A 21,792-nucleotide genomic window follows, 5' to 3' on the forward strand; every position below is an offset into this window, starting at 1 on the left:
CTTACGTCATGACATGCCTGTTGAGAGCATGCGTTAGTATTTTTATTATTTATTATTATTTTATTATTAATATTATTAGTAGTAGTAGTAGTAGACATGTGAGATAATTCACTTGAACAATATCTTACGTATTTATTCATACAATAAAAATCCCTAATGTTTTCACCCACACTTAGACTCGGGGTGAAATAGGTCCCCTTGCATACCCACTGCAGTGTTCAGCAGTCAGCAACACATCCCAAAAATAACTAGCAGGTACAGTTCAGATGATGTCGTTCTCATGCTCCATTGCCGTTTTTATATATTTCCCTTTTAAGTATTGGGTAGGACAGTCGGCTGAGTCTAGCATCTCAGTTTCCTCTGAAAATACGAAATGTGCTTTCCAAGCAAATTTGCCGTTTTATTCTGATTTCCCTCAGGAGCCTCTGTGAATCTCATCCCCTCGCTGTGGATGCTTGCTCGCACACTCCTCTCTTACCACATTACACACTTGTTGATGTGGACTCAGCACAAACTTGCTTACAGAGACATTTCAGAGATTTGATGTCATATCCAGTGGTGCTCACTGACCATAACCTACTCTTTTGCATACTTTGCCGGTGTTCTAACAGTGAAAGGGCAACAAAATTATTAGTTCTTTTTTTTTCTTCTTCTCCTTCTTTCCTGTAGGACACCGATAGGATAAAAACAGACTGGCATCATATAGGGCAACAATGAAATGTCATCATGCTTGTCAGAGACACAAATAATAACAGTTTAAGTTACGCTCAGCTCTGGCTATTTGTGCACTTGTAATTTTCAAGTCTGCACATGGCAGTCAGTTGATATGTGGTTGGGTTTTTGCTGGAACACAAAATACCGAAACAACCACATTAAAACAGTCACACACGCTCCTCTGGGGTAGAAGCCTTCCCCCGTCTGCCAAGGTGTCACTGAGGGCCAGGGCCCTAATGGTGACCTGCAATAAACACCATGCAGCGGGTGTAACTCTTGGGATTTCAGGACATGATGGTAAAAGCATTCTGTGAACAAACTGTCCATACTTTGAGATGCAGCTGGATGTGGTAGTGGTGAAAAAAGCCTCTTGACATAAGGCGCCTGTTTAACTTGGAGCAGCTCTCTCATACAGAAATGTCACAGTATGGGAGATCAGTTGCAGCCATCTGAAAACCCAAATTGTGCTACTTGACTGTGCTTACGCAGGTTTCCATGCTCTGTCCCACATATGGCAAACGGGACAAGCATATATATATATTTTCCTCTTCAGTCTCCATGTATGAAGAAGAAACAGAAAAAGAAAAATTCCAGTAGAAACACTTAACAGGCATTATATTTTGATTTCTGACAGAAGCAATCAGAGTTGGCAATCTCTAAAATGAACAGCTAAGGCCTAAAAATTGAGGTAACGTTGAGGTGCTCTCTGCGGTTTTGAAATAGTTCCTGTTCCATCTAGGTTTCTCTTTCGCTGGTGTTGTACAGTGAGATGCGGAAAATGAAGACAGATGCAATTAGCAGCAATGTTTGGACTCTGTCTTCTGGAGCCGGCGGCACCATATTTACTTTGAAATCTGATTAGGTCTCCTGTCTGACCAAGTTGACTTCACCTCACACCGAATAACTCTGTACAGATGACTTCAGCACGCTTTGCCTCTGATGGACTCCCTCTACTGTACCTTTGACCTCACCCATATGAATGAGAGGCTCTGAGCAGGAAATTATGGCACATCACAATTAGGCTTCCTCACTGTCTTGCTCTTCTCCCTCTTGCCTTCGATGCCAAAAACAATATTCAATTTCACGTCAGAGCAGCACCACACTGGTAATTGACGGTGCTTGCACAGCACAGAGCTCAAGATGTATTGCTCCCCTGACACCTCGTGTAGTAGCCTGATTGCTTATTGTGGATTGGAGTATTACCACATGTAATATATTATGTATTGCTGGATTGGTTTAACATCCAATCATCCTTCCTCGCTAAATCTGAACAAGGATTTCACGTTACAGTGCATGAGATTACCTCCAACAGACTTCAGGCCAGACTGCAGGTGATCTTTACAAACCCTTGACAGTTCCATATATTCATTTCCAAATGAGTATGTAGCTCTGCTCCTCCTGAAATGTGTAATAATAATAAAAGAAGTCATATTGGAAGACTTTATATTTGAGTTTAAGCTTACATAACCCTCAGGCAGTCTTATTAAAGAGAATGTTTGATCTCTAAGAGAGGATTTGGCAATGACATGACAATTTTGACACCTCTGAGCCAAATATTGAAAATGTCTTCTCAGTCGAATCCAAGAATCACATCATCTTCACTCTAAGTCTCGGCAGCTGGTGGAGCTCATCCATTCCAGGAGCCTTTTTTTTTTTTTTGTGAATTGGCCCAGCTTGAAATATAAAGCACTTCTACAACTTCCCAGGGGGGGTTGAGTTGATGTTTGCCATTCATGATAGGCACGGTTATTGTTCACCGGTCTTACTTTCTTTCCATTGCTTCAAGACTTCAACTTAGTTGCACAAATACACACGACAGCAGTTATTACAGAATTTCAAATCCACAGGAAAAAAAAAAAAAAAGTGTTCACATCGCCCCAGTGTAGCACATGCTTGTAACTTTACAGCATAATCTGGAGTTATCAGATTTCACTTTTTCTCCTCTGGTAAGAATAATCATGGCCGCAAATTTGTAGATAGTGCCGTGTTCTCTCTAATGTCGTGTTTTTAAGGAAAATTACAGAGGAAAAGTGAAGTTGTGCATAACAAAAGGAGCAAACATGGAAGCAGAGCTCGTTGAGGAAGGATTAGAGGGGTCAAAAACTGATCAACTCTGTTGTGTATCCTCTGTGATATTGCTGATGTCTCATAAGTATAAGTCAAGGTGACTTGTGCAATTGCACAGATGCTCTGCCTGGTGCTACAGGGTGCTCACTGGGAGTTTGTATTGTTTCATAGCCCATAGGCCTGGTCGATAACCTTCATCCCACTGCCATAGAGTGTGACAGTGCTGAAGTCAGCAACTGGGCTCTGAATCAGGAGTGTGGGCTGCTGATTTATAACCTGACACGCAAACAGAGCGAGGTGATGCATATCTAAAATGCTTACAAAAAGAATCATTGAAATTCATATGAGATGCTGGAATTCAGATTCAGCTCAGGGATGCTTGGCTTTGCAACATCCAGCACCGAGTCATTTGTCTTCAGATCTTATTGATTTATATTTTGACAGATATTAGACTGAGGCCAGTGGTGGGTGTCTTTGGCACTGTCAATTCCTCTCCCACTCTTGGATTCATTTGTTGACCAAGAAAGCTTTCAGGGAACCAAAGAGCTGAGGTTTTTCATGGAATATTTGGCCCATCTCTCCAGCGCCCTTTGAGTTTATCCCATTAAGGCCGAAAAGTATTTTCTGCAAGACAAACATGTAGAGTGATGGATAACTCGTGTGCATGCTGAAATGTGCTGGTGTTCCTGACAACATCCCAGTACTGAACCTAGATGTTATGTGTGGTCAGACCCATCTCTGTCTGCAACTGCTTTATCCTACAAAAACACACATGCTTTGATTTACAGAGGCGTAAATGGTGGATGACTGTTTATATTTACTCCACATTTTATGGGCTTTGTTTAAAGTTTTGATAAGGCTTTTAGCCCAGACCTCTTCATTCACTACCCTGGTTGTGTACCATTGAGAGTTGACAGGAGAAAATCATTAGTTACCTCGTTGGTTGGGGTGACCGTGAAGCACCTTGGCAGAAGCAGAAGAAGAAACATTGCCAGGACATAGTTAAGTTAGATAGCAGACCACCATGAAATATATCCACACAGAGGATCTGAATTCAGTCTGAGAAACAACTATCAAAGGTGCAAAAACAAATAAAATGCCTAAACCTGAAAAAATAAATGTATAAAAAAATTTACATTTTTGGAAAAATCGTCATTCCATTTGTTAACGAGAATGAAATGGATGACACATCTCTAATATCTGTGTCATCTAATATGAAGCTACAACCACCAGCTGGTTAGCTCAGCCTAAAGATTGGGGATGGGGGGTGGGGGGACTGCTCACGAAGCCTGGCTCTGTGCCAAACTAACAAAATCTAGAACTTGATTCTTCAATTCATGCAAAACTCAAATGTATAAATTTCAAATCGTAGTTTTCAATTATAGTTGTTTCCCCCAGTTTCTAGCTCTAAACTAAGATAATCTAATCTAAACTAAGCTAAGCTAAGCTAGTCAATGCTGATTCAGTAGACAGCCACGACAGAAGCACTTAACTTCATATTTAATCCTTGGAGAAAAAAATGAATCAAGTTGCACTATTTCTGTGCACAGCTGGAACAGTTTGGGTTGCATTAACCAGCTGCCAGTCCCCCACTTTCAGCACATTTTCATCTATTGTCTTTGGTTGTCCTAACTGCAGTTTATTTATCCTATGACTGATGTAGGCGATACTTAGGATGCTATTATAAGGTGTCCAGCAAGAAATTGGCTGGATCTGTCCCTGTGTGAACGATATTATTTGTCTAAATCTCCCCAGGCCTGTTTTCCCCAACTCACTGCAAATCATGGGTCTGGCTTTCCTTTTCTCTAAGGGGATGGATGAGCAAGCTGGCACTGGACCTCTTAAAAGAAATGAGTTGAACATAGCTCTGGAACTTACAGTGTTCACTGGCCAGGACTGTTTAATGTGCACAGCTATGTAGTCTGAGACTTCTGTTAGGAAATTCAAAAACCGGTTGAGGTTGTGTTCAACAGGAAAAAAAAATGATAGCAATTAAGTGATCACTGTAAAGGAGAAAGTCTCTCTCTCTTTTTATCTTTCATGCCCGATACTGTGACCATTCAGAGACTCTCAGGTCTGGATGGAAGAAACTGGTTTAACATATTTTTGTGAGATCGATCTGTTATTAGCAAAATAACATTACTGTGGCTTTGGAGAAGAAAACTGAAACAAAATCAAAAGAGAGGAAAAAGAATTCCCCTGCATGTTTCCCAAAATACTACCTCCCAAGTACCTTTTTTTTGTGAGAATTGGCGCGTTGAACCAAGAGAAACCAGTCCAACTTGGCCTTCGAATTGCTGTTTAAAATACATCATTTCTACATCATTTAACCTATCAGAGAATGCTTATTGGCTTTGTCTGCCCCAGTGAAGATTTATTTATTTTATTTTTTTACCACTGCTTCCTAATTCAGTATTGTGTAATGACAAGTATTACGGCCTGCACATAAAATACAAGTACACAACTCACATTACACTGTAAATGGACAATATATTGCACGTGCTTATGTTTAATGAAGGAGCAATTACTGGGTTTTGATCATTTAGCAATAAATTAAGGTTGGAAGAACATATGGAGGTTTTCCTTCACGGTAACTGGATGAAAATTAATAGGGCTGTGAGAAGGCACGTTTCACTTTGTGAAAAAGCAAGCCCATTCTCAAGGTGATTAAGGTCTTCTTTGAACTCTCCTGCACACACAGAGAACCACTCTCACATGTCAGAATAATGATGTTATATTCCTTCTGCTGTATATTATTTAAGTGTGCTTAATTGGCACATTTTATTTAACTGCACACCCCCAAACTGAACTTATTGCAGCGTTACATTCTAAAGGAATGCTGAAATAAAAATATTAATTTAAGATTGAAAACTACCCCTGCCCCCTTGGCGACCTGTTCTCCCATCCACTTGCAAATTTTTGTGCGGTCCCTGACATTTTGACAGGAAAAATAAAATATTTACTATAAGTGTGGTTTCTAAAAATGTAAGGTCTATTGTTCCTAAAGTGAAACTGACTTAAGGATTAAACAAAACATCACAATCAGTTCAAACAATTCAAGAAATTATGCAAGAAAAGCGCCCAAGAAGAAGTATATAAAAATTCAAATACAGCAATATTAAAAAAAAAAAAAAAAAAAAAAAAAAAAGCATTGCTGGCAGCTCATATAGGCGAAATCTAGTAAAGAATATTGTAACACAGAAGGTATTTTATTGTGATCTTATAAAGCCAGCTAAGTGGCAGCCAAACCGGCTTCATATTAAATCTATGAATGATCTAACAGTAACAAATTCCCTAATCATACTTGCCAAACAGACTGAATGATTTTCACGGATACCTCTTTTTTACTGTGCAACCATTCGTGAGACGAAGCAGACAACACTTTAATTTAAAGCGTGCTGCCACTGAGCGAGAGCTGGCTGTGTCAGAAGCACCCAGTAAAACAGAAACTGGCCACGCTGAGCAGCGTCTGTTTATGACTCATTTCTACCTGCAGTCAGGCGGCAGGGAGAAGTGCAAGGGGAAGAGTGAGAGACCGGTGCTCACAAGGGGAGAATTGTGTGAGGATACAAGACAGCGCCGTGCGGTTGTCAGGAAAACAAGGTAGCAGTGAAACCCATTAGAGATGGGCCGTTTAGTAGCTGATATTGGCTGTTGTTGACCGGGTATGGTAGACACATGGGCACCTTTATGAGGCAGCTGCTGAAATGAAGGTGGACAAGGAATGGTTTTGATGCACAGTGAAGACATTCTAACCTTTAGGAAAAGGAAAATAATCGGAAACGATGTGGTTGTTTTCATTAAAATTTAGAAGGCTAGCAAGTTGGGGTTAATGTGACTATATTTGCCCTCAAACCGTTCTCGTCTCATAAAGAAGTCACACAGCAGAAATACTGGCGGTGTCTGGAGGAAAGCCTGTGTTTTCACATTCAACAATATGTTCGCATGGACCCCTCTTTATAAATGAAACGTTTCACTGTATAAACACCACAAGGAAATTATTGGAATTCTGAAATTATTACAAGTCACAGTCATGCATCCTTCTGAGAAACCAGTGAAGCAAAGAAAAAAAAATAATATGCATACATTTCCTTACATAAGCGACAATATCATTAGTAAAAGGGTAAAAATGTAAGTAAAACATGTCTGTAACAAAGAACCAACACGATATCGAGTAATATAAGTTTTTCACTTTGCAAAGCATGCAAATGGCTTGGAAAAAATGTAATTGCTATTAGGGAACACTAACCGAGAAAAGTGAAACAGCTCTGTATCTGTATTTGATTTCTATCTTTTTTCAAATTAGTATACTAGTAGCATAACACAGTGTGTACCTAACTGTGCTGGAACACAGACTGGCCTTTGGATCCACTTCTAATACCCCTGGATGATTTTTTTTGTCAGTGAGGATGCTGAGGATGTCGCTGATTGGTTAGTCCCTCTGTAAACAGCTGCATCATACGTCCACTTCCCTTTCCCCGGAGCAAACATGGCGGAGTACGACCTCACTACCAAAATTGCACACTTTTTAGACCGACACCTCGTTTTTCCTCTGCTGGAGTTCCTGTCTGTCAAAGAGGTACGAAATATATCAACACATAAACACTTCGGTACATTTTTCTCGTTATTTTAACAAGCAGCGCGCCGTGCTTGAACTGTTGTAAAACCCACACAGTCTGGGAGCCACGTTTTTTGCCCCTTTGTAAAGAGACGTTATTTAACCGGAAGTGTGAAATGCATGACCCCGCATTCAAAGTAAAAGAAAGCAAAGTCACGTTACCGTTTGAGCAAAGCCCGTGAACGTCGAAATAATGAGATCAACGTTTAGCGTAAAAAAAAAATCCATGTATACTGCTAAAGAAATGGGTATAGCAAGAGATTTTATGAATCATGCCGTGATATCTAGATTTCAGTTAGTTTTATATTTGAAAGAAATGTGTCGGAAGTTGTGCGTTTGATTGTGACTCACTTTACGGTGGTTAAACCATGCCCGTGAAGTTCAGTTTAGCTCAGTGTAGCAGTTCGTGTTTCCGAAACTCGGAGCAGTTGGTTTTACAGAGTTGTTGGGCGGTGTAACCGTCAGAATGCCATTCTTCAGTTCAATCATGTTGCCGCCCAATGTGGATACGCCAGGGGATGAAACACACTGTTGGTCTCTCTCGGCTAATTGCAGAAACCTGAAAAAGTTAATAACTTCCAAAAATCATACCCAGAGCCGAGATAGTCATTCAGTTGCATAACAGCTGAAAAATGTTATTCAAAAAGCTTCAAACACTTAATAAATCATTAGGGGTCAGCAGACTGCCGCTGCAGTAACCCAAAAGTCGATGTTCAAAGCTAATGAGCCAAGTCAGTTACTTTTTCAGTTATCTGAAACCTTTTAACTACGGAAGCTAACATATGATATTATATTATATAATATATAATATTGTTTTGACTATTGCTGCCTATAGTTGGTGCAACTATAAGCAGCAAATGTGGTGCACTGTTACAAAATAATTGTCAACTTTCGAAGTAAGCATCATGGCTTCTGTAGTATGTATTGCCCAAAGTTATGGGTTAAATTCATATCTAATAAGTACATTGTGGCTTGTAACAATTATCAAATAAACACACACATACACACAATGTATCAGCCTTTGTAACTTTGAACCTAAGCGTTTGAATTAATGTACAAAACACTCTCCTCTGTTGTTTCCTATTATTTGCCATGTTTTTAGATCTACAATGAGCAGGAATTGCTTCATGGAAAATTGGACCTCCTCAGTGACACAAACATGGTGGACTTTGCTATGGACGTGTACAGAAGCCTTTTTTCTGACAAGGAAATTCCCCATAGTAAGTGGTAATGCTCAGTGGCCTGTCCTGCTTTCTCCAGAGCTGATACACACACACAGGAAAAAAAAAAATAGGAATGTATTATTATTGCTTGACAGACATCATAAGGGGCTGCTGCACTTTGTTACACACTCGATTCAAAATTGATTTATCAGTAAACTTAGTTTTACAGCCATTTTCAGTAATGGGGTATAGACCTTGTATATGCTACTTTATAGTGTTGCTGCATCTAATGACTTTGTTTATCTTCCCTGTGACAGCACTGAAGGAGAAGAGGTCAGAGGTTGTGGCCCAGCTAAAGCAGCTGCAGTCGGAGACAGAACCCATTGTGAAAATGTTTGAGGACCCTGAGACAACAAGGCAGATGCAGTCTACCAGGTAGAGCCTGTTATTTTCTACTAAAAAAAACTTATCTTTCATTACTTATTTATTTCATTATTTATGTACTGTCCTAAAATAGATTTTTTTTTTTATGCCAGACAAGGGGAGTTTGTAAAATTTACTGGATCTTGGGTTAGTCAAACCAGCACAACAGCATAGCAGAGGGATTTTATGAAGTCCAAGGAACTGCATTTTGAATGAAAAATGCATTTAGCTTTCTCAGGAAGACACAAGTTAAAAACAGTAGGCAAACGGATAATGTTACGGTTAGCTTTATCTGGACCGTTTTGTGGTATTTCAATTAAAATAGTCGTATTCAGCTTTATCCTTTCATTTGTTTCTTGGCAGGAATGTGTGCAGTTAATCAAGAGCGTTTTCTAATTTTATCTCTTTTCAGTGTCTGCTTTGGCTGCACATATTTGTTTATTTAAGCCACATATTTGTAGGAACTTTTGGGTGAGATTTGAAGCCTGATAATGGCAGCATTGCGTTAGTGCTTGTCTTGTCATTGTTCATTTGCTGTCAGCACAGAGTAAGGAGGAAAGTGTCTGTCTTAGGCTTTACATCATTCTTTTGTTAATACTGTTTGTAAAACTATAGGAAACTCATCTGGGGTGAGTGAAAAATTGTCATTGAAGCCAAAGGACATGCAACAGTAATTCCACCATTTTGGACTAAATTCTGCTTGATGCAGTTGCTTGTATTTATGCTTTGTTTATAGGATAATCCAGTGTTGGAAATAATAATTAAAAAAAGTTTTCATTTGAACCTCATGGTCTTGTCCTTTAGGTGTAATGGATCAACAGCGCATCCACATCAAACAGATCCCCAAAGAATATTCAAGAATAAAACTCTCGTCTTATAGTTTATGTTGAACTCACTGCTTACCAAGCTTATTTGGACTTCTACTGAAGCCAGAATCCAAGCTCAGCTGTCGTAGTAAATCATGTGATTACCATATCTATAAACAATCTGTCATTATTGGATACACTCTGTGGAATATAATCACCATTAGGATGACCAGTGATTTATGTTCTCATTTGTTTGGACTTGTTAAAGCACTGAAAACCACTTTTGGGTTTTTGAGTCGACAAGCTACTGATTGCTTGGTGGGTTTTTTGCTAACATCCAAATCTCCTGATGGGTGCAAAGCAACAGATTAGATCTTTTGCATCACTGATTTGTGAAACACTGTGTTAAACAGCCTCAGGTTTAAATGATTAAGCACTGGAGTATCATGAAGCTCTGATGTTATCAGTTTTACTCTTGGTACTGGAGAAATAAATAAAAGAGATTTCCTATTTAATATTACTACATAAAAGTTATTTTGCACATTTTATCTCATTTCCACTTCATTTCTAATTTACATTAAAATTAAGACATTTGTCTATGATGTATTTTCCATGTTCCCAATCTAGAAGAGAGATCTTTCTTTTGGAGACTGTGCTTGAAGGGCAGGAGCAGCAGCAACACCATCTAACACACACATGCGTGCAGCCTGCTCTTAGTGACTACTGGGAAAGCTGTGGTTACACTTGAGTATAGTCACCACACGTGCAGCAAGTCTTTTGCATATAAGAGCACAAACATGAGCAATCTGTTGGACATCACATGCAGGAGGAGAAATGCACCCCCCCATAGCCCCGCCCCCCACATGGTTTATGCATGCTAGCAACTCAGAGCCCATATACTTAAGTAAATGATACAAGTATGGGTTACTAGTGAATAAAATTAACCATTAGTCAGTGGTGCATGCACTCTTGAATGGAATCTGAACTGCTGTTCAACTTGTCTTTCCAAACGACCCTGTTAGTATAAAGTAGCCAGCTGGACAGTGAGTAGGAGGCCGTTTGCCTGGTACATGGTGAAAGATTTGTGCGTGTTTAAATCAGATTACCAGCGAATTGAACAGTTACATTGCCACTGTCCTCAATCCAAGTGTACTGTGTTTTCCATTACACCATTCCAGTTTATTTATATAGTGCCAATTCACAACAACAGTCATTTCAAGTACTCGAGTACAACATTAGAGAGCCCCAACTGAGAACACCTCCTTCTTTAGTAGCCTCATACACATTCTTCCAGGCAAAAATAATGAGTTAAAGAAATAACTGCTTGTCAAGAAATTAAGGGTAATGGAGGGTTAACTGGCTCCCCACCGATGATGTAACTGTCCCTAGCCAAATCGGCCCCCCTACTGGCCAGTCATCTTAGCCGATGTAAATTTTTTGTGGCCTCAGGGTGTTTCTTAGGACGAACCTTATTAACACATTGTGCTCATAATATTCTGTGGTGAGAAATGCGCACACAAGTTGCTAGTGAGTCTGATAAATTATAACGATATGTGTTGCTGGAGTGGACAGCAGGCTGATACTTCACAGTACTGGGAAGATAGAAAAGAGCTCAGAGAAACCATCCATCCAACCATCTCCAGCTTCCCAGCAAAGTCAACCTGTCTTGAGTACTTCTGCCACAGCTTAAATGAAATTAATTTAACAAACATCACACGTGTGCCAGTAAATGCGCATTCATTCATTCCCATTGTAAAAGTGAACTTAGTCCAGGCAGACACATAGTTTCAATGTGGTGTTCACATAAATAGATTTTAGGTCACAGGCAAAGTTGTAAAATGCATTCAGGACAGAACAGTTTAGGGAAGCCAGTGCATTCCTTTATTTTGACAAACCCATAGAGACAGAGAGGCTGTGCTGAGAAATCAGTATTCACTTTGTTCACCAGACATCATTTGTTTGACATGGCTAACATAGATTTATGTTGGCCGAACCAAATGTAATAAACAGCCTATCACACTGTTTTAAAAGTGAAATGTTCTTCATTTATGTATGCTTCTTGATTTAGCCCAAAAGTGGAAAAATATACCTGAATGAGGCTCTAAATGCCAGTTCTTTAGCCAAACAGCAACTCAAGTTAAATGGCCTCTAACTACAGGAACTGTCTTTCTTTCTTTTTTTTTTTTTTTCTTCTTCCAGAGATGGACGAATGCTCTTTGACTATTTGGCAGAGAAACATAACGTAAGTTGGCCTGATTTGCTGACATCTCACTTCTTCACTGCATTTCCCATGGCTCTTGTGTGAACCCATGGTTGTTTTAGGGGCAAAGCGGGAGGGACAGGCCGAGCAGGGAAATGCAAAATTACTTCCCAAAACCCTTAACTCATTTTCGGGGTTTGTATGGCTTGCACAAATTCTGTGGACATTTACATTCTGTGGTGAATTGTTAAGAATAAACGGAGTAGCTCGGGACTCGTGGATAGAGCCGCAAGAATGCCGGAGGTTCTATATTTACCGTGATGTTTGGCTTCTTACCCTCCCCTCCATTGGTCCCCTCCTACTCCGGTATCCCGCTGACCTGCGTGCTGTCCTCAGTGTACCTCGACACAGCCCAGGCTCAGAGCCCCTCAGTATGCTCTGGGAAAGGCTTGGGCGGCAAAAGGCGCTAGCTGCCTGTCACAGTTGTACTGAATCTTCTTGAATGGTTTGACGTCAGCTCGCGCTGCTCTGAAATACTGGACCGGAAGGCCAGTTAAATATAGGAAGACAAGTAGGCCTGAAATGATAGCTCTATATATGCATTTCTACTTTGGTTCATATGACCACATGTTGGCAGTTTTCTTTTTTTTGGTTTTATTTGTTTGTTTGTTTTTTTTACAAAAGTTAAATATGCATTTCCTTTTCATTGCAAAATTGATTTGATACAGCAGTGTGCCATTATTTAAAACAAATAAGTATGAAATATTGTAAGATTTGCGATTTAATTTATATTATATAAGCATTTGTGTTTCTCAGGAGTTTATGTTATTATTACAAATATTCATACAGGTACTACTTTATTATGCCCATTGTTAATGAACAGTAAATTGTGAGACTTGTGAGACTGCATTTTATGCATAATATAAAATAATGTTTTACTGCAGATGATAGAAGATAGTTACATTCTGATAACGCCAGCTCATATAGCTTTTTATATATATTATTTCATTTTTTATTATTTAATATTAATGATTGCCAGATATTGTTGCTATTTTGAGAAAAATGTTTTGTTCTTGTTCAGTGAGCCCATTCTCATTCCAAGAGCATCAAATAGAGCGTTTTTGTTAAATCAGAGATACACACAGGTTGTCTTGGAGCAACATTCCTGTGACACACTGCTTGTGGCAGTAGTGAGACAGGGGTCTTGCCTTTGGGTTCTCCTAACTTGTTGCATCTTAACCCGAACCACAATGTTTGGGCTCATGTTTAACCAAATAGTTTTTGGGGGCTAAATTGAACCAAACAACCAGTGAATGTAAAAGTGAAGCAAAAGTGAAAATCAAAGCTAAAGTGTGAGTGAAACAGGACACAAACTGCGGGCTCCATGTTTACACTCTTGTTATTTTGACCACCACCACCTCATCTGTCTGCTTATGTGTTCATAAGCTTTATAAACAAGTTATAGCTTTACAGTGGCTGTACAAATAATGTTTCCAAATGCACTGTGCAGCATTTAATAGCAATTTTACAAAGATTTATAAACTTGAGTGGAACAGTAACCATTCAGATCATTTTGAGAAATGGTATACAAACCAATTATTAACCAGTCAGTGAACACTGTTATGATTTAATTGATTTTTAACAGTTAAAAAAAGCCTTAATACCTATCAATTTACTATTTAATGATAGTTATTATAAAATGTTACTCTTACTGTTTGGCTTTATGAATGATTCCTGCTTGTGACACTGATATTTATGCTGTATTTCTCTTGAAGTTTCGTCAGGAGTACTTAGACACGCTCTACAGATATGCCAAGTTCCAGTACGAGTGTGGAAACTACTCTGGTGCTGCAGAGTACCTCTACTTCTTCCGTGTCTTGGTAAGCTTTCAGCTTTGGTCACACACGTTCAACACTTGGACAATTTATTGGACACGAATGGTGACGTTTGCTGATAACCTTTCACCTCTCTTAACAGAGTGTCAGTACTATTTTTCTGTCCTCATTTATACACTAGCTCAAGGCTTTCCTCTGATATATTAAAATTGAACATCACATTATGCTTGCCAGATAGCTTTAATTCCTCCAAAGGCCAGTGCTTGCATAGGAGAGGAAAAGAACACTTAGAAGTAATTGAATGTGAAAAGCTTACGTCATTGCCTGTTCAATTCCCCGCACGTCTTCTGTATTAGGAGGAGACTGCTGCTCTAGGACTTGAGTAGGATCTTTTACTGGGCCAAGTGATCAGTGGCGGACTGCATAATCTGTCTGTAGTCTTCTCACGGGGCGGGACTCAGTAGACAGCTTATTGATTTGAGTGCTGTGGCCAGAGTCCCTAGTCACGACTTCTGAGCTTATGTACTTAGTTATGCAAGGCATCTCCCAGTTACCATTAAGAGGGTTTCATGCAATTTGCAAGGTGTTTCTGAGAGGGTGTATGATTATCATTGGGGGGGTGGGGTGGGGGTGGGGGGTGAAATGTACATAATTAATAATTGTCTTCATCATACAGCTATCTTTCTTTCCTGAATTTGAAGTGATGAGCTGAAGGACAAAGGCAAATTTACACAAGACAAAAAGTTTTATCAAGTAATTTTGTAGATAAATGTTTTAAAATCCAGTAATGCCAAAGTTTGTCTTGCAGAGAAAGATAATTAGAGTTCACCAAGAGTATTCACTCCCTGTTTCCTCTGTAAAAGAGCCCGGATGATATATCAGTAGGGCCAATAAATTGGCTGACATTAGCCATTTGTCAATGCATTGTTATCAGCATTTATAACAACTGATAAATGAAAATTAAAAACATGCTTATGAGTGTTGATCTGGATATTTTGTCCACCAGAAGGAACTCTGCAACTTCCCTGTTGGCAGGACGTGTTTGGAACAGCAGAAACACAACTAGCTGACCTGAGCTGAGTCAGGCAGAGCGTTAATGAGTAATCCGCAACTTGTACCAATAAAACAGGATTATTTTTTTAACAGCATTTTTGTATTATCCTAGTAAGGATCCATAAATAACTACATACAACAAATGGCAGGGAAATCTCATTACGCTCTTAAAAAAAAAATCCTATATTGGATGGGATCTACTTTATAAACAAGACATATTACCTGGCTTCTCAGATTTATGGCTTCTCCTTTCCCTCAGAAATGAGCGAAAGATGTTGAACAGGCTGAATGCAACTTAAATGCCAGTACTGCTATCTCTGAAAAGGCCTGAGAACTCTGACAAGCTTCAGTGAAGTAAGCAGGGAAGCACAAAAGGAGAAATAATACCAGCACTAAACCATGAAATGAGGATTGTGTGGGGCAAAGTAGAACCAGAAAATGGTGACGCATTCACCTGGACATGTTAGGTAATCATAATTAAAGAGTTTTGTCATTTAAAAGTGTCTAACTTGTGTGGTGTTTGTGGTGTTTGGCGTGTCATATAGGGGACTCTCCAGGCTTGTATAATTTGTTGACTAAAGTCATTTGGAATAAATCAAAATTCCCTGCAGAAATTAAGCTCTATTGTTACTCCTTGTGTGTAATCTTAGATCAAGTGTTGGTGAGTTAAACTCAGCTGAATGTCCTATAATGAGCAATGGAAGCAGCCTGCATAGTTGGTGGTTTCGAAGTGTCACTCACTTGTCCTCTAGCTTTGTTGGTTTTTGTTTCAGCATTTAGCTTTGTGGTAAAGCAAGGACGCATGCCAAAGTAGGCCAGACAGAATGGGCAAGAATAAGATCAACATTTTGTGTGTTCATTAGAGTGAAAAACATTAAGACCATTTTTGTTTGCTTCTGTCCTAATTATCATTTGATTCTGCACTGCCTCTTGTCTTTTGGATGTCAGTGACTCTGCCTAGTCATGCACATCGCTGAGGTTCCCCTCCTGAAAAATTTGGCAGTGAGAACAATGATTGACCCTCTTCCCTACAAATGACTCTTTTAGCCCAAAGCAGTTGGGCATTTTACTGAGATCCGTAAAAGGAAGAGACAAATCTTTAGTGTGTAAGAAAAGTTTTCAAAAGCTTGCAAGGCATATGTCCCACTGTCCCAGCAACGGCTGTTTATGGCACTGCAACTCAGTCTAAATAAACCAAAATTGCTCTAATTGAGGAATGCTGTTCAAAGTCCAGCATAGGCTGTTTCTTTTTTTTTTTTTTTTAACCCTCAAATTGTTAGTTTCCTCATTTCCAGCCAAATCAGGCTCTGTAACTGGATATCTGTTGCTTACTCTTGACAATGCAAGAGACTTTTTAGAAGGGGGAATAGGTAGAAATGGGTTTCATTAGTGAGAGTCTGTGTACTACTCTCCCTTACCTTTCTTTTCTGTGTTTTTGTGGACCTCCCATCCTCACAGGCCCCTTGCCCCCCCCCCGTATGGGAGAGGTGAGGTTCCATAAAGTCATTTAACGTGGGAAACCCAGTCAATTAAACGAAGGAAGCCAGCCTTGCAAAATCCATGCCCCAGGTCTTGTTACAGTGTGGCCTAGCCCGAAAAGAGCAACTTATTCATATCATCACTTAATGCAGGGATTGAATGTTAAGAATAAAGATTGAGTATCCCGACGGATCCCCAGCACAGTAAATTTATTGTTGCTGGTCAGTCAGCGAAAATGTGCCCATTTCACAAACCAATGGAAACTTAAGGTAACTGCTGGAAAAACCCAGGTATTGAAACTTTTCTAGCGTGGCCACTAGTGAAAGCCAGACTGTGTGTGTGTAGAAAGCTGCCATAATGACCTGGAGGTCAGCCAAACGTAGCAGGCAGGGACTTCCAGGAGAGAAAAAATAGCAAACAAAACAAAACACCAGAACAGATGAAACGCTGACCTTTATATCGGCAGGGTAGCCAGTTTCTTCTCTCAGAGTTACAATGCTGATCTTTCTTGTGACTTCTGTGCTAAAAAAAAAAAAAGAGAAAAAAAATCATTCATTATAGACTAGAGACGTGCTCTGTGATCAAAGACTGCTGCTCTGACTGGTTGGATGGACACAACATCTTACTGTGTTCTCCTTTGGGGGAATACCACAAGAGATTTTCCAAATATTTTCCTCTTACCTGCTATCATCTCATATTATAGCAGCTTGATGAAATGTTATCAGACTGTAGCTGGTCTTTGCTAAGGAAGAAATCTCTTTATAGCCAAATAATCACCAATTTGTTGGGTTCCAGCGGAAACTCTTTTTTTTTTCTTTCTTTCTTTTCTTTTTTTTAAGTGTTTCCTCTGTGTGTGCATCTGTCGTGTCTCACAATCTACTACAGCAGCTGTCCAACGGTGTACGGGGGCATTTGGTTAGCATCTAGGTTTCTCTGGACACTCGGCAGACACCCACCCTGACTTCCTGCTTGACTCATGTCACAGTGTCTGGTGTTTGGCGTTATCGTGAACTGCTGTGGCGCACAGTTTCCCATGAGCCCTAGGGTGTAGTCCAATGTCCACGACAGGGTGATTGCGTTGCAGAGATTCAGAGGCATGCTCAACCTGTGTTTCATTACCTGATTCTTTTTTTGTTTGTTTTAGCCGGGTTCTGGAAATCAGAAACAGTAGCCTGAAACATGTTTGAGAGTAATTATCCTTACAAAGATGCATCTTGTTAGCCTCAGTTCATATTTCAATCTAATTACCATGTGATAAAGACAGAGTTGTCCAGAGTTATTGAAGGTGATGGAGGGAAATTGTTGCAGTTATCATTTCTTGTTTGAAAAACAATGTTTGGATGTTTTGAAGTTAGATATTTTACATACTAATGAAGACTGGTTTGATCACTCCTGTGCCACTCTGTTATAGTGTCAAAGACAGATTTGAGCAGTGCGATCCTGACTCAGCAACATCCTAACTACACAGCCATGCTAATGGATAAAAGTTATGATTTATGTGCCGGTGCTACATTCATTTAGACCAGTCGTTTATCACCCATGTGTACCCTAACTTTATGAATCTATAATATCTCATCTTTGGATTACTCTCTAATTGCAAACCAATCAAAACATTTAAAATGCCAGCATAAATAGTCCCGTGTTATAACTAATTCAGATGTTTATTCATGCTGAAATGCTTTTAAACTGGAGGACCTGTAGTATTACTCAGTTAAGTAAACCCCACTACAACCACAATGTTTTAATTCTGCAAAAATTGTTCAGGAACCTGCAGTGATACATTCTTAAAATATGTCCTTACTTAATGTGGTAATTTACCTAAAAGTGCACCAAATGTGGTTTTATAAAAAAAAGAAAATATGAGAAAAAAAAAACACTAAACAGGTCTTTCATAACCCATTTGTCTTGCCTGTCAAGCTCAATTCCCTTGCCATCCTGCCATGACATAATTTAATAAGTTTAAATTGTATAAATGAGAGAAGACACCGCATCATGCAACACTGCTGCTGAAGCCAAGCAAATAGTGATGAGCCCTGGCTCACTGCATATGGACGCAGATGTTACTGAACACTCTGCCAGCGTGTATAAGAACAATGTTAATTAGTATTTGAGCATGTCAAGTAATGTGGAGAAAACACTTGTTTTGCAGGTGGGGCTGATTCATCAGTTTAACAAGTGTATCATGTTGTCTGTTCCAAGGTCCCGTCTACAGACAGGAATGCCCTGAACTCGCTGTGGGGCAAACTGGCCTCTGAGATCCTGATGCAGAACTGGGAGGCAGCCATGGAGGATCTCACCCGCCTGAGAGAGACTATCGATAACAACGTAAATGCCCCACTTTTCAAAATTTGATACCACATTTAGATTCCCTTACATAGACTCCAGTATTGACATTTCACTAGCAGTACAGCTCTGCTGTGGCATTTTATTTCTTGCCACACACACTCATCTGACTACTTAAGAACTTGGGTTTGAGTTTTTGTTGTTTGTTTGCCATTTGGAAGCCAAGACGATTGCTTTATTTTGAAGATGAACCCAGCTTTAATGTAACTGTCTCAAAACATGTTTATGATATAATTTTTTTTTTTTTTTTTTTTTTTAAACTGTTTGGTGACTTCTTTTGCACCTTCTTTCATGTCTTTTCTCCTGCTCCTCTGGATTTCTGTCTTGGCTGTGTCCAGACCGTCAGCTCCCCTCTCCAGTCTCTCCAGCAAAGGACATGGCTCATTCACTGGTCTTTGTTTGTCTTCTTCAACCACCCCAAGGGCAGGGACAATATAATTGAGCTCTTTCTGTATCAGCCACAGTAAGTACTATTTATATTACTATATTTTTTTTAAGTCTGTCAATTTCATTCATTCTTTTACCCAGGAATGTGAAAACTGTTGAAACAGCACCAAAAGTAGTTGTAAAGATAAGATACATTTCCCCTGAACAATGGCAAAAAGAGAGGCGCAGTTTTGCAGTGTGGTTGAACTTCGGTCCTGGTGGCTGTTTAAACTACACTGAAAATGGCATTTTGTGGTTTTGCATTACAAATGCAAATTAAAAGGAGATAATGTCTAGAAATCCTGATTTTTGCATTTTGAGAATGGCCATGACTGACAAATTATATGTTGTAGCTGCAGTGTTATTTTTTGACCTTCTAACATGTTATCTGATTTGTATATATCAAAATGCTTCATAAAACATGTTACACGCTGAACTTGATTTAGAGGGAAACTGTTTTCTGTCATGACACGTTTTTTTTTTTGGTGGTGGGCTTCCTCATGAAACCCTGCTGTTATTTTCAAAGCGGTTTCTGAAGTGTGTTTTCGTGTGGTCTGTTTACTCTCCAAGTCGAGAACCCGGCCATATGTATCGCAGATCGGAAACTTTATACACTGTGTTAAAATTTGCACACCACCTATTTTGATGTCTTAGCTCCCTCCCCTGTTCTGATTGCAGGCTTGTATAATTGTGCAGATGATTGGGCTCCACAGACAGTATGACAAGCGACCACAACACAGCACGCTCAAATGTCTGGTTCCCTGAATTTTACTCAGTTTTTAATTTTATTGTGGATGATTAAGGAGGCCTGCCCAATAATTACTCAAGAAAAGCTCACCCAACCATCTGTTTGGACAAACTGAGGTAGTTTTGTGTGCTTTGCAGTTTCACAGTCTTGAAACCTCATGTTTTCCCCGCTGAGGCTTGGCTTGGCTCTTGTTTCCCATCTCTTGACCAGTACTTCCTTTGGCTGAAGTTGGTGACCAATGGTCGGCCTTCAGCTCCACATTTGACCTCCCTTACCCCTGCAGTCAGCAAATGTTGGTCCAAAGCCTTATTTGTGTACTATTGACAGACTTCAGGGGAAATAATATTCAGTAACAAAGTATAGCACAGGTGCAAAATGGTCAAACACTACTGCAGTAGTGCATCCTGAGTTACTTGGTTGTTGATCTCACTAATTTGGTTGTTTGACATGACTTTCTTTTTTTTTACAAGTTGTAAAATGGGACCTTGTTTCCCTGTCCTCTTCCTGTGTTCTCACACAGCCCCCTTGAATAGAGGAAACTTGAACTCGTAGTTGATTTCTTGGCTGTATGCCTCAGTAGCATCTTCAGTAAACCAGGGCAGTGATGCTTGTTGCCTCAAATCTCAAAACAAAAAAAAAAAAAAAATGAAGTCCCCTAAGTGGGGTAGGGTGAATGCCCCGAGAAGGATATGGTACGGTGATTCATGCAAGATTGCTTGTTATTGGAGCCCCCAGGAGAGTGAGTAGGTGTAAGTTAATCAGGAACACAGCAGGGAGCGTTGTGGGTTTTTTTCCACGGGAGTCAAGCAACTACAAAGCGAGAAAGGGAGCTCTCCTAGAACAAGGCCAACAATGACTTTTTCAAGGAGCCCGCTGCCATTTTTAGACTAAACATCACAAATGCCACAGGTCCCCCGTCCCTTTAATTGATTCTGCTAATTAAGCCTGTGTCAGAACCGTTTTTCTGAACAGCATATGTTCCTCTGGCCGTAGCGATGGGAGAACTGAAGGAGCCGCTCCGCTTCATCTTTTTAGATTTAATTTGATCAGTTAGGGATTGAATGGATGGTGAAGTGTAAAGTTAATATCTGCATCATGTGTGATTGTAGCCATGTGTTTAGATATGGACGTCGATGAGTAATAGAATCAAAGCTTGGACTATAAACTAGGTGAACTTAGTTGGATCAGCACCGTGGCTTTTGCAACTGTGCAAACCTTTTACATGCTTGAGTTTCACACTAAAGGATTGTGAAACACCCTTAAAATCATAATAGGGCACTTTAAAACTGGCTATTATAGAAACTGTCAGAACACACTGAATTGCAGCATGCTGCATATTTTCTTTGATGACCACAAACTGGGCAGAGTGCACATGACTCCAGTCCACTGTCAAAAATATTTATAACGAGCACGCAAGCATCAGAATTCAACCATGGATTAATGAAAGATCGTAAATCACAATTTCTTTTACATCATGTGGACAGCCAAGGGCTTGCTTGGGGTAGTAATAGCAGCACAGTGCATTAAGGAAAGCGGGCAAGCCGGCAGAGGCAATTTGATGCACAAAGTAATGTTTTGTTGGGAAACCTTGCGTCTTGGAATTCATGTTAATATTACTTTGACACATACCACCTACCTAAACATTGTTGAAGATGTTCACCCCTTCATGGCAATGGTATTCACTGGTGGAAGTGGCCTCTTCCAGCAGGATATTGCATTCTGCCACAAAAATTCTTCAACAATAGTTTGGGGAACATGACCGTGTTGTCTTGGCATCCAAATTTCCCAGCTCACAATCTGATTGAGCATGTGTGGGTTGTGTTGTAAAAACAGGTCCATGGAGTTTCCACATTGCAACTTAAATGACTTAAAGGACCTGATGCTAACCCCCCACCCCACCTCAATACCACAGGTTTC

The 21,792-nt window shown here is 39.8% G+C and overlaps 1 protein-coding gene across 1 annotated transcript in view; it reads left to right on the forward strand.

Annotated features, from left to right (window-relative positions):
* Positions 1-7,220: 7,220 nt before the first annotated feature.
* eif3ea (eukaryotic translation initiation factor 3, subunit E, a) overlaps positions 7,221-21,792 on the forward strand; it is a 30,108-nt gene continuing 15,536 nt past the window's right edge. The window contains exons 1-7 of the mRNA XM_030749697.1: positions 7,221-7,360; positions 8,502-8,619; positions 8,880-8,997; positions 11,991-12,033; positions 13,767-13,871; positions 18,558-18,683; positions 19,040-19,164. Of these exons, the coding sequence (XP_030605557.1) occupies positions 7,271-7,360; positions 8,502-8,619; positions 8,880-8,997; positions 11,991-12,033; positions 13,767-13,871; positions 18,558-18,683; positions 19,040-19,164 (725 nt within the window). The 5' untranslated portion in view covers positions 7,221-7,270. The remainder of the gene's footprint in view (positions 7,361-8,501; positions 8,620-8,879; positions 8,998-11,990; positions 12,034-13,766; positions 13,872-18,557; positions 18,684-19,039; positions 19,165-21,792) is intronic.

This window comes from Archocentrus centrarchus, chromosome 16 (assembly GCF_007364275.1).
Source record: "Archocentrus centrarchus isolate MPI-CPG fArcCen1 chromosome 16, fArcCen1, whole genome shotgun sequence".
Taxonomy (NCBI): domain Eukaryota; kingdom Metazoa; phylum Chordata; class Actinopteri; order Cichliformes; family Cichlidae; genus Archocentrus; species Archocentrus centrarchus.